This window comes from Chiloscyllium punctatum, chromosome 41 (genome assembly GCF_047496795.1).
Source record: "Chiloscyllium punctatum isolate Juve2018m chromosome 41, sChiPun1.3, whole genome shotgun sequence".
In the NCBI taxonomy this organism is placed as follows: domain Eukaryota; kingdom Metazoa; phylum Chordata; class Chondrichthyes; order Orectolobiformes; family Hemiscylliidae; genus Chiloscyllium; species Chiloscyllium punctatum.
Genome location: NC_092779.1, coordinates 49,489,793 through 49,504,990, shown reverse-complemented (window position 1 = coordinate 49,504,990; position 15,198 = coordinate 49,489,793). Strand labels below are relative to the sequence as shown.

Below are 15,198 nucleotides of genomic sequence, written 5' to 3'. Positions count from 1 at the left end.
TCTTGCTCCGTGTTTTCGAGAGTGGAGCTGTAGGGAGGGTGAGCAAACGGACTACAGCATACTGGAACAGGCAGCAACTTAAGAATGGGGAGAAAACAAAAATGTAATCGGGAATAGTATATTTATGAGAATAGACACTGTTCTCTGTCGCCAGGATTGAGTGTCCCAAAGATGTCTTGCCTGCCTGGTTTCTGGATTTAGGATCTCTCTTCTGGGCTGAAGAGGAACTTGGATTGGAAGGGGAAAGATCCAATTTTCGTGGTCCACATAGGTACTAACAACATAAGTAGAAAGAAATTCTGTTGCTTGAATATGAGCAGGTAGGGGCTGAACTGAAAAGCAGAACCAAAAAGACAACAATCACTGGATTACTAGCTGAGCCACAAGTAAATTGCACAGTCAACAAGATTAAAGAGGAAAATACATTACTCAAAGATTTGTGTGGAAGAAGCAGGTTTGAATTCACAGGACATGGGCTACAGTACTGGTGCCACAGTGTTTTAAATTTCCATAACATGTAATATGACAGACTATGAGAAGGGTCAGGAATCTAACTTCAGGCACAGCAGATAAAGGGACAACTGCAAGTTGAGGGGGCAGTCAACACAGGACTGTTCTTATGCAGTATACAAAACAAGGTAAATAAGCTTGTAGCGTAGATTGAAATTGACAGTTATGAGTTGTGGGTGTTCTGGAGACACAGCTGCAAGGGGATCAGGGCTGAACTAAATAGCTAAGGACAAACATCCTATTGAAAAGGTCAGACAGATGGGCAGAGAGTGCCTTATTAATAAGAAATGAAATTAATTTGATAGCAAGACATGATACAGAGTCAGAAGACATAGAATCTGTATGGGTAGAGTTCAGTAAGCACGAAGATACTCCTTCGAATCCTCCCACTTCCTCCAGACCAAAGGAGTAGCCATGGGCACCCGTATGGACCCTAGCTATGCCTGTCTCTTTGTCGGCTACACAGAACAGTCCATCTTCCGTAGTTACACCAATACCACTTCCCACCTCTTCCTTCGCTACACTGATGACTGCATTGGCGCCACCTCGTGCTCTCACGAGGAGATTGAGTAGTTCATCAACTTCACCAACATATTCCACCTCGATCTTAAATTCACCTGGACCATCTCTGACACCTCCCTCCCCTTCCTGGACCTCTCCACCTCCATTAATGACGACTGACTTGATGCTGACATTTTTTTTTACAAACCCACCAACTCCCACAGCTAGCTGGATTACACCTCTTCCCACCCTACCTCCTGCAAAAATGCCATCCCATATTCCCAATTCCTCCGCTGTATCTGCTCCCAGGAGGACCAGTTCCACCACAGAACACACCAGATGGCCTCCTTCTTCAGAGATCGCAATTTCCACATGGTTGAAGATGCCCTCCAACGTATCTCATCCACATCCCATACCTCTGCCCTCAAACCCCATCCCTACAACCGTAACAAGGAGAGAACCTTTGTGGGCAGCACGGTGGCACAGTGGTTAGCACTGCTGCCTCACAGCGCCAGAGACCCAGGTTCAATCCCGCCTCAGGCGACTGACTGTGTGGAGCTTGCACGTTCTCCCCGTGTCTGCGTGGGTTTCCTCCGGGTGCTCCGGTTTCCTCCCACAGTCCAAAAATGTGCAGGTCAGGTGAATTGGCCATACTAAATTGTCCGTAGTGTAGGTAAGGGGTAGACGTAGGGGAATGGGTGGGTTGCGCTTCGGCGGGGCGGTGTGGACTTGTTGGGCCGAAGGGCCTGTTTCCACACTGTAAGTAATCTAATCTAATCTAAACCCCGCTGGTCCTCACTTTCCACCCCTACCAACCTTCGCATTAACCACATCATCCACCAACATTTCCGCCACCTCCAAATGGACCCCACCACCAGAGATATATTTCCCTCCCACCCCTTCCCGCAAAGGCCGTTCTCTCCATGACTACCTGGTCAGGTCCACGCCCCCCAACAAACCATCGTCCCCTGCCACCACAGAAATTGTAAAACCTGTGCCCACACCTCCTCCCTCACCACCAAGGCCCCAAAGGTGTCTTCCACATCCAAAGTTTCACCTGCACATCCACTAATGTCACTATTGTATCTGTTGCTCCCGATGCAGTCTCCTCTACATTGAGTGTTTCAGGGAACATCTCCGAGACACCCGCACCAATCAACCCCACTGCCCTGTGGCCCAAAATTTCAACTCCCCTCCCACTCTGCAGAGGACATGCAGGTCCTGGGCCACTTTCACCACCGCTCCCTCACCACCTGACGCCTGGAGGAAGAACGCCTCATCTCCTGCCTCGGAACACTTCAACCCCAGGGCATCATTATGGGTTTCACCAGTTTCCTCATTTCCCCTCCCCCCACCTTACCCCAGTTCCAACCTTCCAGCTCAGCACTATCCCCATGACCTGTCCATCTCCCTTCCCACCTATCCGCTCCACCCTCCCCTCTGACCTAACATCTTCATCCCCATCCCATTCACCTATTGTACTCTTTGCTACCTTCTCCCCAGCCCCACCCCCCTTCATTTATCTCTCCACCCTGGAGGCTTCCTGCCTCTATTCCTGATGAAGGGCTTTTGCTTGAAACGTCGATTTTCCTGCTTCTCAGATGCTGCCTGACCTGCTGTGCTTTTCCAACACCATGGGCGGCACGGTGGCACAGTGGTTAGCACTGCTGCCTCACAGCGCCAGAGACCCGGGTTCAATTCCTGCCTCAAGCGACTAACTGTGTGGAGTTTGCACGTTCTCCCCGTGTCTGCGTGGGTTTCCTCCGGGTGCTCCGGTTTCCTCCCACAGTCACAAAGATGTGCAGGTCAGGTGAATTGGCCATGCTAAATTGCCCATAGTGTTAGGTAGGGGATAAATGTAGGGGCATGGGTGGGTTGCACTTCAGCGGGGCGGTGTGGACTTGTTGGGCCGAAGGGCCTGTTTCCACACTGTAAGTAATCTAATCACTCTGATTTAAACAAAGAAAAAAAGACCCTGGGAGATGTTGTGCACAGGCAGTAGTCAGGACGTGAAGACGAAAATAAATTAGCCAACAGAACAGCCATGTAGAAAAAGTACTATTACAGGGGAGTTCAATGTGCAGGTAAACTGGGAAAATCAGGTTGTTAGTGGATCTCCAGGAAAGGAATTTGTGGAATGTCTGAGATGTTTGTCAGTGTCTGAACATGCACGTATAATGAGGTAGACTTGATTAAAGAGCAGAGGGTAAAGGAAACTTCTGGGGGCAGTGACTATTATGATAAATTTCACTCTGCAATTTGAGGGGGAGAAGCTGGAATCAGATATAACAGTATTATAACAGAGTAAAGGTGACTCCTAAGACTGAAAGGATAGCTGGCCAGAGTTGATTGGAAGGTGACCCTAGCAGCAAAGTGGAAGATATGAGCAACATACCAGAACTTCAATACAATCAGGGGCAAAGGTAAGTGTAGCAGCCATCACTAAGGAGGTGCTGGGGAAGCTATAGGTCTGAAATTGGATAAATCACCCAGACTAGCTGGACTGCATCCCAGAATTCTGAAGGAGATAGCTGAGGAGATTAGACAATTATTGGTGATCTTTCAGGAATCATTGGAGTCAGAGTAGATCCCAGAGGACTGGAAAATGGCCAATGTAAAATATTTGTTTTAGTAGGCAGAAGACAGTAAACTATATAGACTAGTTAGCCTGTCCTCGTTTGTTGGTAAGTTTTTAAAGAGTTCATTATTAAGAATGAGATTGCAGAGTACTTGGAAGTGCATGATAAAAAAAACGGCTGAGTCACCACAGCATTTTAGTGGGGAGGTTATGTCTGACAAATCTGTTAGAATTATTTTGAAGCGTTAATGAGCCAATTAGATAAAAGGACAGACAGCAGAAGTCATCTATTCTTTTAAAGACTTTTGACAAGATGCTGCACAGGAGGCTGCTAAACAAGAGCCTATGATGTCAGGGGAAAAGGTACTGGCATAGATAGACAATTGTCTGACTGGTAGAAAGCAGGGAAAAACGGGTCATTTTCAGGTTGGCAGCCAGTGACTAGTGGAGTTCCATCAGGGTCTGCTTTGGGACCACCTCTATTCACATTAGACATTACTAGGTCAGATTGGGATGAAATTGGGATCCAATTCATCTGTGCTTACCAGGCATCCCAATTTGACCTAGTAACGTCAAATGTGACCAGGTGTGGTCCCAACACAGACCCCTGTGGAACTCCACCAGTCACTGGCCGCCATCCTGAAAATGACCCCTTTTTCTCTACTTTCTACCAGGACCTGTTTCTGTTTTGTACGACTCAATGAGGGCTTCAGTTTGCAGTTGACACAAAGATAGGTGAAGGGACAGTAAGCAGGAAGGACTTCAACAGGCTAGGAGAAATGGAAAAGTAGTGACAATGGTGGGATACAATGTGGGAAAATGTGAGGTCAAGCATTTTGGTAAGAAGATTAGAGGCATAGACTATTTTCTAAACGGGGAAAGACTTCAGAAATCTGAAGCACAAAAGGACTTGGGAATCCTTGTTCAGGATGCTCTCAAGGTTAACATACAATTAAGGCAGCAAATGGAATGTTAGCAATCATTTCAAGAGGGTTAGAATTACGAGAACAATATGTACTGCTGGGACTGTATATCTAAGGATGGATGTGTTGGCCTTGGAGGGGGTTCAGAGGAGGCTTGCAAGAATGATCCTGGGGATGAAGGGCTTATTATATGTGGAGCATTTGAGGACTCTGGGACAATATCTGAAGTTGAGAACATGGGTTGGGTTGATTGCAACTTCGAATACTGAGAGGCTGAAATAGAGTGAATGTGGAGAAGACGTTTCTACTATTGAGAGAGACAGCCTCAGAATGAAGAATTACCCTATACAATGGAGATGGCAAGATTTTCCTCAACCAGTGGGTGGTTAGTCTGTGAAAATCATTGGCACAAAGGGCTGTGAAGGCCAAGACAGAGGTAGATAGCTTCTTGATTGGCAAGATCAGCATTAATGGGAAGAAGGTAGAAGAATGAGGTTGAGAAATATATCAGCCATGATCAAATGGCAGAGCAGACACGATAAGCCAAATAGCGCAGTTCTACTCATTTCTTATGGACTTGTGATCAAAGAATATTTGCAGCCTTGCAGGAATGTGACGATCTTTTGTGACACATGTATGAAATATAAATTACAGAACACCATTGAGCCTACATTCTCTATCTTCACCACTCCAAATATTACATCACGCAAGTACAATTTAAAAATATCAATATTTTAAAAAGAACATTTAATATCAAATTAAATAAGGACTATTCAAAACATCAAACATATACTAAATTTAAATCTAAAACATACAATACCATGTATATATAATTTAACATCCAATGGTTTCTACGTGCCAATAATTTCAAGATGCATTAACTTAAGAGGCAGTATGACATGAATCTAATTTCAAAATTTGTTTTTTAGATTACTTCCAGTGTGGAAACAGAGCCTTCAGCCCAACAAGTCCACACTGACCCGCCAAAGCGCAACCCACCCAGACCCATTCCCCTACATTTACCCCTTCACCTAACACTATGGGCAATTTAGTATGGGCAATGCACCTAACCTGCACATTTTTAGATTGTGGGAGGAAACCGGAGCACCCGGAAGAAATCCATGCAGACGCGGGGAGAATGTGCAAACTCCACACAGAGTTGCCTGAGGCAGAAATTGAACCCGAGTCTCTGGCACTGTGAAGCAGCAGTGCTAACCACTGTGCCACCATGCCGCCCACTTTGTTCAACAGGTGAAACCCACTTAAATTAAAAAGTAAACTAAGAACCACAATGAGTCAGGTTTAGTGGTACTGATCAACACCTGTCTTCCAGATGATCTCAGTGGAGGGTTGTTATCCATCGATCCTTCAAAACTAGGAGGCCTCTTCTTTGCTCGCATACGTCCACTTATGGCATCTACAAATAATCAATATGCATGTGTTCACAGTGGGTGAAGCTTGAAAAATAAACAAGGTTTTACTTTATGAGCTTATTTTTTAATCACCTGTAAAAAATATCAGACTCAAGCTTTCACTTAGTATTTGTTCAGTTATTGTTTTGTAAAATGGATACATCCATTTTGAATTTAGTTATAAAGATGAAATTTGCCTAGCTATCTCTCTCAATTTTGCAATGTCTTAGGACAGAAAAAATATGGGAGGAAGAAAAGATTTAGCAACAATAATTGGGGAACCATAAAAAGCAAAGAAATTCAAAGAAAATTAGATTTACCTAATAATAAGAAACAAAATTAATTGGACATGCAGAAGTATTAATCTATGCTGATCCATGACATGACCACATACTGGGAGTAGTGAATTTTATCATTATTTTTCTGCTTTATGAAAGCTGCTGATATTTTAAAACAAAGTCGGGAACCCACAAAACATTGTAATCTTGATGTATATATTAAGATGACAGCCAAAATCTGTAGTAATATTGTGCATAATAAATATCATTAGGGACTTCATGGAAATATAATGAATATATTTAATGTTTTGGAGAGGGAGCTGTTGGGACATGTGATTAACTGTATGGTCAAAGACCTTGAAGAGAATGTTACAAGAGGAAATACTTTTGCTTATGAATTAAATGGTGGAAGGCAAGGTCACCAATGACGAGGAAAGAGCTGGGAAAGGTTGTTCAGGTGAGATCATGGAAGGGTTTTAAAATGTCAATGAGAATTTGAAACTTGAAATATCTGGAGACTGAGTTCCAACATAGACAAAAAAGAATGGTGACAATGGGTAAACAGTACTTGGTTAGGATATGGGCTGCAGAAACTTGGTGGAAGGTGGAACATTTGAGACCAGTCAAGAAAACATCGTAATAATCACATTTTGGAAGCGACGACAATCAAACATGAGCACTGCCAGCCTGGCAAGACAGCCCAGATTTTTGACTCAATATCCTGAGAGTGAGATTTAAACTTGCAATTTGATGCAGTGCAAGAATTATACCAATTAAATCAAAGCAACACAAAGCTATTTCAGGTGCTAAAATGAAATAATATTGAGAAATTATTAAGTTTGAGACATAATGTCATTTAATTGTGTTATCTACCATTTAATAGTTTATCAGTTGCCTCAGCTTCATGCCCTAGAATACCTTTTGTATTCCCCTCTCTCTTCCTTTTCTCTGAAAGAGCATCATAAAAACCTATCACCATCAAATTTCTGTCTATTTGCTTTTGATAGAACTACATAACATTGGTCATGAACTGTTAAAACCCTATGTACTGCAATAGCCAAGTCTCTTTCCTGCTCAAACATTAAGTCTGAACCACTGCATTTTGTACATTTTGGTGTTAGCCCTACCTTTATGCCTACACTATATTTTAGTTGCCATGTGTCAGACGTGGACACATGTTCCCCATTTTAGTCTGAATGCATCAATTTTTTTTCCCCATCCAAGACCCTGACTCAAACATTTTAGTAGACTGCTCGCCCATTCCTCAACATCCTCCACATTATCATCCAACTGATTGTGTGTGATACCATGAATATCAAAGTGCTTCACATGTTGTACAAAAGTAGTGCGTGGCACCAAACCATAAGACCATATCAGTTTTAAGACCTCTTAAATCCAGAACATGGTCCAAATCAGTCCATGGTTCAGCTCATCAGCTGCTTAAACCTTCATCCATGCCCTTTGTTAACTTCACTTGTCCAATTTCCTACATTCTACCTTGACAAACTGGAGATCACAGAAAATTCTGCTCCTTATGTCATATATATATTATATCACATATTAGGATAGATAACCAAAAGCTTGCTAAAACAGATGAACTTTAAAAGGAGAAGATAAAAATATACAGAAAGGACATCGGCGGAAATTCCAGGCTTTAGATCCAACAAAGATTGAGATCGCAGAGATGGGGAGCAGTGGAAGAGACATTTGCAAACAAGGTGAGAATTTCAAAATAAAATTGTCCAGTTGGGAGCTAAGGTTGGTCATTGATCACATAGGTGAAAGTAACTTGATACAAATCAACATATGGTCAGTATATGACATCAAATTTACAAAAGGCAGAAGGTAAGAGATTTGAGTGGGCAAATACTGGAATATTCAAGCAAAGAGATAAAATTCAGCCACCGAATTTAGAATATTCACAAAATTAATTAAATCAATATGACCTGCAACAAACTCATTTATTATTCCGTGTACAATGCTATAATTATTTCAGCGTCTTAGAATAAAATGGGATGTTTAATCTAGGTTCAGAAAAATAATCAAAAATCCAATTCTTAAAATAAATTAGACAAAATAATTGATCAAATATGAGGTGCACCTTGGTTTACATTTGCAATATTTTGATATTGGTTAAGAAAATATGAGTTGCACTATCACCAGTGTTTATTGTTATTTTGGACTGCACCAAATCTTACCAGAAAATAGATTTTGAACAAGAATAGCAATTGTTAATGATCATCAAAAGGTGACACAGCCAATAAAGCACTTCACTGCAGAAAAAAAGTGACAGCCTCCTACAGTTCTCATCTACAGGAGAGTAATTTTTTTTAAAATGAGAGGTTGCAGAGTTATACTGATGCAGAACAAGAATACACAACACAGATTTTACAATTATGGAATCTGTCAGTAACCTGCCAACATTTGCTGTAATTAACCCTCAGAAACTGATGAAAACTTCAGGATGAGATGCATGCACAGATTAGGATTGAAATCTTGAAGTTGCAGACTGCCACTCAATCCTCCACTACAGGCAGTGCTGTAGCTTTTCACTTTCCAAGCAAACAACAATTTAAATAATTCAAAATCATTGCTTTACTGCCATAACCACCACCGTTGCTGACCACCAACATCATAGTTAGAAATCCTATTAAAGACTAAACCTTGGTCAATATGGTTCAATCTGCTGTTGGTGAGGATAGCAGTAATTATTGCTGAACAATAGAATTGGTTCTCAAATAAAGCTGCTAAATGTCTCCATTTACTGCATCAATTAAAAAAAAATACTTAAAAGGAAAGATTTTTCTAGATAATCTCAGTTTTCATTTCCAATCCATTTAAAGTATATGCCTTTTTTTTCTTTTTACACAAAGCAAATAAAACATTGTGTACATGTCTGGCAGCAAGGGGAGTCGATGCAAATCGTTTTGTGATTGAATGTTTGTATAGCTTGATATCTTTACTATAGCTCCATGTCAGATATCCCCAAAATAAGTTACAATACCACTGAAGGGGTTATAGTTACACTTCTCACCACACAGATTGAGAGATTTCACAGCAGCATTTCAAAACGAGCACCAAGAAGCCTTAGTTCCCTGCTGAAACGGTCTTCAGGCCTTACAGATTAAGAGTGGGGGCTGAAAATTAATTGCTAAAAGAATCTGTCAATATTATTTGCATTGGATTAAACTACTTCAATTTTATATCATTTTAATAACAGTGAAATCATACTTAAGACTGCTAATGCTACATTTCACCTATTTGATCTTACACTGTTTGTCGTATTGTGCTTTTAATTTGAGCTGATAAAATCAACTGAAATCTTAATTTTATTTTGACAGTCCAGGAACTTAAACTAGTGAAACCCATTCTCTGGCATTTTAAGAATTTTTAATGAAAACCACTACGTCACCGTTGTGAAACATGTAACTTTGCTCCATCTTCAGCACAGAACGTTTTATTACTCCAAAGCAAAATTATTTTCAGGTCAAGTTTAATGAATCAATTTCAACATCTTGACATTGTGAAGTCAGTAGTGCTATTATTCAAGTTCAGTGGCAATGGAGTGAAACTGGAATTGAAGGTAGATAGTTATTATTTATGCCAATGAAGATTGAACTACAATAACCACGGTGGCACAGTGGTTAGCACTGCTGCCTCACAGCACGAGGGACCCGTGTTCAATTCCTGCCTCGGGCAACTGTCTGTATAGAGTATGCACATTCTCCCTGTGTCTGCGTGGGTTTCCTCCGGGTGCTCCAGTTTCCTCCCACAGTCCAAAGATGTGCAGGTTAGGTGAATTGGCCATGTTAAATTGCCCGTAGTGATAGGTGAAGGGGTAAATGTCAGGGGATAGGTTGCTCTTCGGTGGGTCGGTGTAGACTTGTTGGCCCGAAGGGCCTGTTTCCATACTGTAAGTAATCAAATGTCGAGGTTCATATCTTGTGTTCACTGACAAGAGAATTGCACTCTCTATTTATCATGGTTAAGGTTGCTCACAGCATCACATTAGCTTTTATACAGCAACTTACAGTTATTAGAATTGTTTTTGTGCATAGCATAAATACAGGCAATCAGGGACATGTAAGTGCAGGGAAAGTAACCCCATGCCTCTTGAAACAATCAAAACAAAATCATTGTGGCATATGGAGTCCAAACTATGAAACATCAACGACAGTATGTAAATGCAACTACAGAAAGTCAAAATAAACAAAGGGGAAAGAAAGATGTCAGAGGGCAGAGAAAAGGGACAAGAAACCAAATAAGTAGACAAAAAGCTTAATTTTCATTAAAATGTTCAGACTAATTAAATTGTGAAGGAATGAGATTCTACATTTGTAAGAGTAACTTTTCAATGCCAGAGGGGTTTTTAAAAAAAAAGTGCTTATGACCTATTTGTAGAGGTAGAACTCAAATATAGAAACTAAACATAATGACTTCTTGATGGTGAAACAGCTTCCAATTTTTGTTAAAAAATCATGTATATCGAAAAACATCAGCCTGAACCTCTTTTGGGTGTTTAGTACGCAACTAGTAAGCAAGTGCCACAATTTGAAACACTTCGCATATTTTAATTGTGACATTCTAATCAAGGTTATGCTATAATGAAGCTCTGGATTAACAGAATAAGTCAAAAAAAATCTTCCTAAAATCAGTATTTCATACAGTGTATGCAGACACTTGGAACTGTTTTTGAATTTATTTTATAGAAATTGTCACTTCAAAGATATTCTTATTATAATATATGGTTTCCTCTATTTTAACCAAGAACTATAGCATAGAAGAGCAAACATCTCAAGGTGGCTTACAGTGGTATAATTAATGAAACAATTTTTTTTTTGTTGTTTCCTCTTCTTTTTGCTCTGTTCATCTGTGCCATACAGGGTCATCAGAAGAGTTTAAACACCAGGAAAGTTTTGAAGTGGGATTCACAATCTGCCCATAAAAGGTGTCAACAATACTATTTGCTGTGCGTTGGAGTACTAAAAAGGATAATAATCATGGAGATTATTTAGTGCTTTCAATAGCACAAATTTTCCAATGTCCCTTTGGGTTGCATTAGGAAAATAACAGAGAAGCTTTAGATATTCAATATCTTTGGTTTCTTAGCAAGTTGAGAAAATAAGGTGAAAGCAAAGTAAAACAAATAGTCACAACTCCTGCTGCTGAACTATTGGGAAGACTTGGAAGTATATCACCATTCCTCCAGTGTTGTTGGGTCAAAATTCTGGTATTTCCAATCTCTAACAGCATTGTGGATCTACCTTCAAACACAAGGACTGCGGCGGTTCAAGATGGCAGCTCACCACCACCTTTTCAAAAGGCAATTAGGGATGAGCAACAAATGCTGGGACAGCCAACCAAACCCACATCCTATGAGTGAATATTACACAAATTCTATTACAACTTACAGAGGATTGATTACTACAACTAATCACTGAGATTAGACAATACAATTAGCTAAGACTTTTAAAATGACACGAGTTTTTTTTGGAGGGGGACGACTTAACTTTATGTAGTAAATATAATTTAAAAATCTTTATTACTGTACATAGTTACCTCTAGATTTCTGCTTAACCATGCATTTAAAAAAAAGCCTTCACAATCATTACTACCAGTAAATAAAACTAGTGGTTTTGTGCTGACACAGAAACGAAACATTAAAAACGGGAAGAAAAAAAAAACTATACTACAAAATTCGAACGCACTCGCAAAAGTGATTAAATCCTCAATCTAAGACTAAAAGCCTGTAATTCCAAGTATAAGGAAAACAACGTCAAAAGCTAAAATCAACCGTGTGAACATTTGTCGAACACAATGTTAACATTCCTGCTGTTAATATTGACCATGTTTGAATTGGCACACAACGTATCCCCTTTTTGATAACAATGTAACTCCAGCCATGTCGTGTATCGCTAGTACAGGGGAGGAAGGTCAGACATGGGCTGGGGCTGATTGTTGCACAAAGCCTGAGCTCAAGGCCAAGGATTCGAGATCCTTGAGGTTGCCTATCCCTCTCTCTCTCACTCATTATATTTATATAATATATCACACACACACACACACACACACAGCTGCACTTGGCCAATTCAGCGACGGAGCTAGTAGAGAGAGAGAGAGGGGCAGACCCCTGGGGGCCGGCTCTGGGTGAAGGGAGATATTTAGTGGCAACACTAATAACTTTGTCCAATGGGATGATCAGACTTTAGGGAGGCGAAACAAAAGACAACAACTGTCTGGTTAACAGAAAAACGGCGCCACGCACCGAGTAGTATTCACCTGTATCCGAGTAATACATTGTGGCAGTACTGTCGAACCCACTTGTTTCTCCCCCTCTGCCCGCCACCCCGGTTCCTGTCCCTTCAGCCTTCTCTCGCTGGTTCGAGCCCAGGCTCGTCCTCGCGCACCCACACACCCGACCCCTCGTGCGCGTGCACCTTCAGGTGCCGGAGCTCGCACCGAGGCCCCTTGCGCGCCCTCTAACGATTGATCGGACGGTTGGGTATTGAGCGTCGTTCAGCCTCGCGCGGGCGCGCATGTGCCCCCCTCGCGTCAGCTTTGGCGTCACTCCCGCGTGCAGAGCGTGACTCTAACTAACTGACGTGGTTTGAATGAGGTGCGCGGCTGAGCGCGAGCGTTGCCGCATTGTGTGTGTGTGTGTGTGTTTTCCCTGCGTCAGTTTTCTCTTGCACAGTTTCGGTTCTTCAGACAGAAGTTCTAATAAAATCCAGTTCCAAAGGAGGATTGTGTGTGTGACCTTTGTCATCCCGCCTCCATCTGTCAGCGCTGCTCGCTGTGGTGAAATAGCAAAATAAGAGCGGCCGGGAGCACCGATCCAGTCAAAGACCAAAAAAAAGCACATCAAAGAAGTAAGTCAGAGACCTTATTGTTGATCTAAATTAATTGGGTGTACTGGGGAATAATTTACCAATAACATTGTGTTTTTGTTGCGCTGGAGTCTGCGGCTGAGACTCAGCACTTGTAGCAAAACGTAATAGCTCTCATTTAAGATAAAAACAGGAAATGGTGGAAATTGCAGGTTAGGCAACATCTGCAGAGACAGAGAGAAATATGATCTGAAATGTTAACTCTTCCTTCTCTCTGCATAGATGCTGCCTGACCTGATGAGTATTTTCTAGCTGTTCTCGTGTTCTCTCCAGACTTTGAGCATCCGCAGACTTTCCTTTTGTTTTGATTAAGTTGACTATCAAATATATATATAAATAATAATTGAAAAGCTGCTCTTGAGATATTTAAATTAAATATCTGCCTTATCTAATTGTCTCTACGTTTTAAGTCTTGATAGTTTACATTTTTCCAGTTATAAAAAAATACGAGCTAAGGAAAATATATGCCTGGGAATCTTGGAACTATTTTCCAAAATTAATTTTTGACATGTTTGAAATCTAAATTTTGAGCATCCATTTCAGTGTTACTACGTTGTATTTATGTGAAGTTACTATGTTCAGACTGAAAATGAATATTTGTTTGTAAGCTAGCTGTTTAAATTTCTAGACATTCACTGCTAAGCTCAGGTTTGAAAAAATATCATTTCCAAGGAATATCAGAGCGCTAACAATTTACAGTAAAAATAATTTCCAGAAGACCTCACAGAACCAAGCATCAATTCCAATGGAAGTTGCTTCATTTGAAATTGATTTTCAGGAATCAACCATAATGTTAAGTGAAATGTCCTGAATGCATTTTATCAATTCATTCAAGTCATCAATACAAATTGTAAACTGTATGTCCCAGTACTGACTCCTGTAGTATTCCATTCATTTCATCTGAACAACTTGAAAATAGTCTCTTTTTGCCTACACTTGTTTCCTGTTAGCTAACCAATTCTCCACCTCCTATCGGAAGGATGTTGTGAAACTTGAAAGGTTCAAAAAGATTTGCAAGGATGTTGTCAGGGTTGGAGGATTTGAGCTATAGGGAGAGGCTGAGTAGGCTGAGGCTGATTTCCCTGGAACATTGGAGGCTGAGGGGTGAACTTACAGAGGTTTACAAAATCATGAGGGGCATGTATAGGATAAATAGACAGAGTCTTTTCCCTGGGGTGGGTGAGTCCAGAACTAGAGGCATAGGTTTAGGGTGAGAGGGGAAAGAAATAAAAAGGACCTAAGGGACAACCTTTTCAAGCAGAGGGTGGTGCGTGTATGGAATGAGCTGCCAGAGGATGTGGTGGAGACTAGTACAATTGCAACATTTAAAAGCCATCTGAATGGGTATATGAATAGGAAGGATTTAGAGGGATATGGGTCAAGTGCTGGCAGATGGGTCTAGATTAGGTTAGGATATCTGGTCGGCATGGACGAGTTGGACCAAAGAGTCTGTTTCTGTGCTGTACATTTCTGTGATTCTATCTATGCCTATGTTAATCCTGATATGATGAAACTTTTATTTTGAGTCATAACCCTAATAATTTAGTAGAGTATGATTTCCCTGTCACAACTGAATTGACTCCACTTGATTGCATTGAGACTTTCCAAATTCCCTGTTATAACCTCCTTAATAATAGATTCCAGCATTATCCCTATGACATACATTAACTTTACTGGTTTGTAGGTTCCATTTTTTTGTATCCTTTCTTGACGAGAGGCGTCATATTTTCCAGTTTCCACTCTAACGGCATCTTTCCAGAACCCTTGGACTTTTGGGAAAATAATGCCAATGAGTGGTAAATAGGCTAATTAAGTAGGCAAACCTTTTTGACAGTATGATATGGGAAAATGTGAACTTACCCAATTTGGCAGGAAGAATAGAAATGCAGTATATTATTCAATAGAGAAAGCAGAACTTTGAGGTACAGAGGGATCTGGATGTCCTGACACATGAATCACAAAAGTTATGTCACGGTATAGCAATGAGGGATGTTTTGCAAAGCCTGTAGTTGTCTTGGATGTTGGTGAGACCACATCTAGACTACTGTACACAGTTTTCATCTCCTTAATTAACAAAGGATATAAATGTGCTGAAGCAGGTTAAAGGAG

General features: G+C 40.9%; 2 protein-coding genes across 5 annotated transcripts in view; one reads left to right on the top strand and one right to left on the bottom strand.

Annotated features, from left to right (window-relative positions):
- The window catches only part of kdm1b (lysine demethylase 1B), a 111,516-nt gene extending 98,907 nt beyond the window's left edge, over positions 1-12,609 (bottom strand). For 2 of the 4 annotated variants that reach the window (XM_072560893.1, XM_072560896.1), the window contains exons 1-2: positions 12,482-12,609; positions 5,835-5,929 (exon numbers count right to left, since the gene is read on the bottom strand). In XM_072560893.1, coding sequence (XP_072416994.1) covers positions 5,835-5,929; positions 12,482-12,500 — 114 coding nt within the window. In that variant the 5' untranslated portion in view covers positions 12,501-12,609. Of the gene's footprint in view, positions 1-5,834; positions 5,930-12,467 lie in introns of all 4 variants that reach the window. The other 2 variants (XM_072560894.1, XM_072560895.1) reach the window with 2 other exon arrangements.
- Positions 12,610-12,782: 173 nt separating this feature from the next.
- The window catches only part of LOC140465059 (probable thiopurine S-methyltransferase), a 57,930-nt gene continuing 55,514 nt past the window's right edge, over positions 12,783-15,198 (top strand). Inside the window, exon 1 of the mRNA XM_072560902.1 lies at positions 12,783-13,071. Coding sequence (XP_072417003.1) covers position 13,071 — 1 coding nt within the window. The 5' untranslated portion in view covers positions 12,783-13,070. The remainder of the gene's footprint in view (positions 13,072-15,198) is intronic.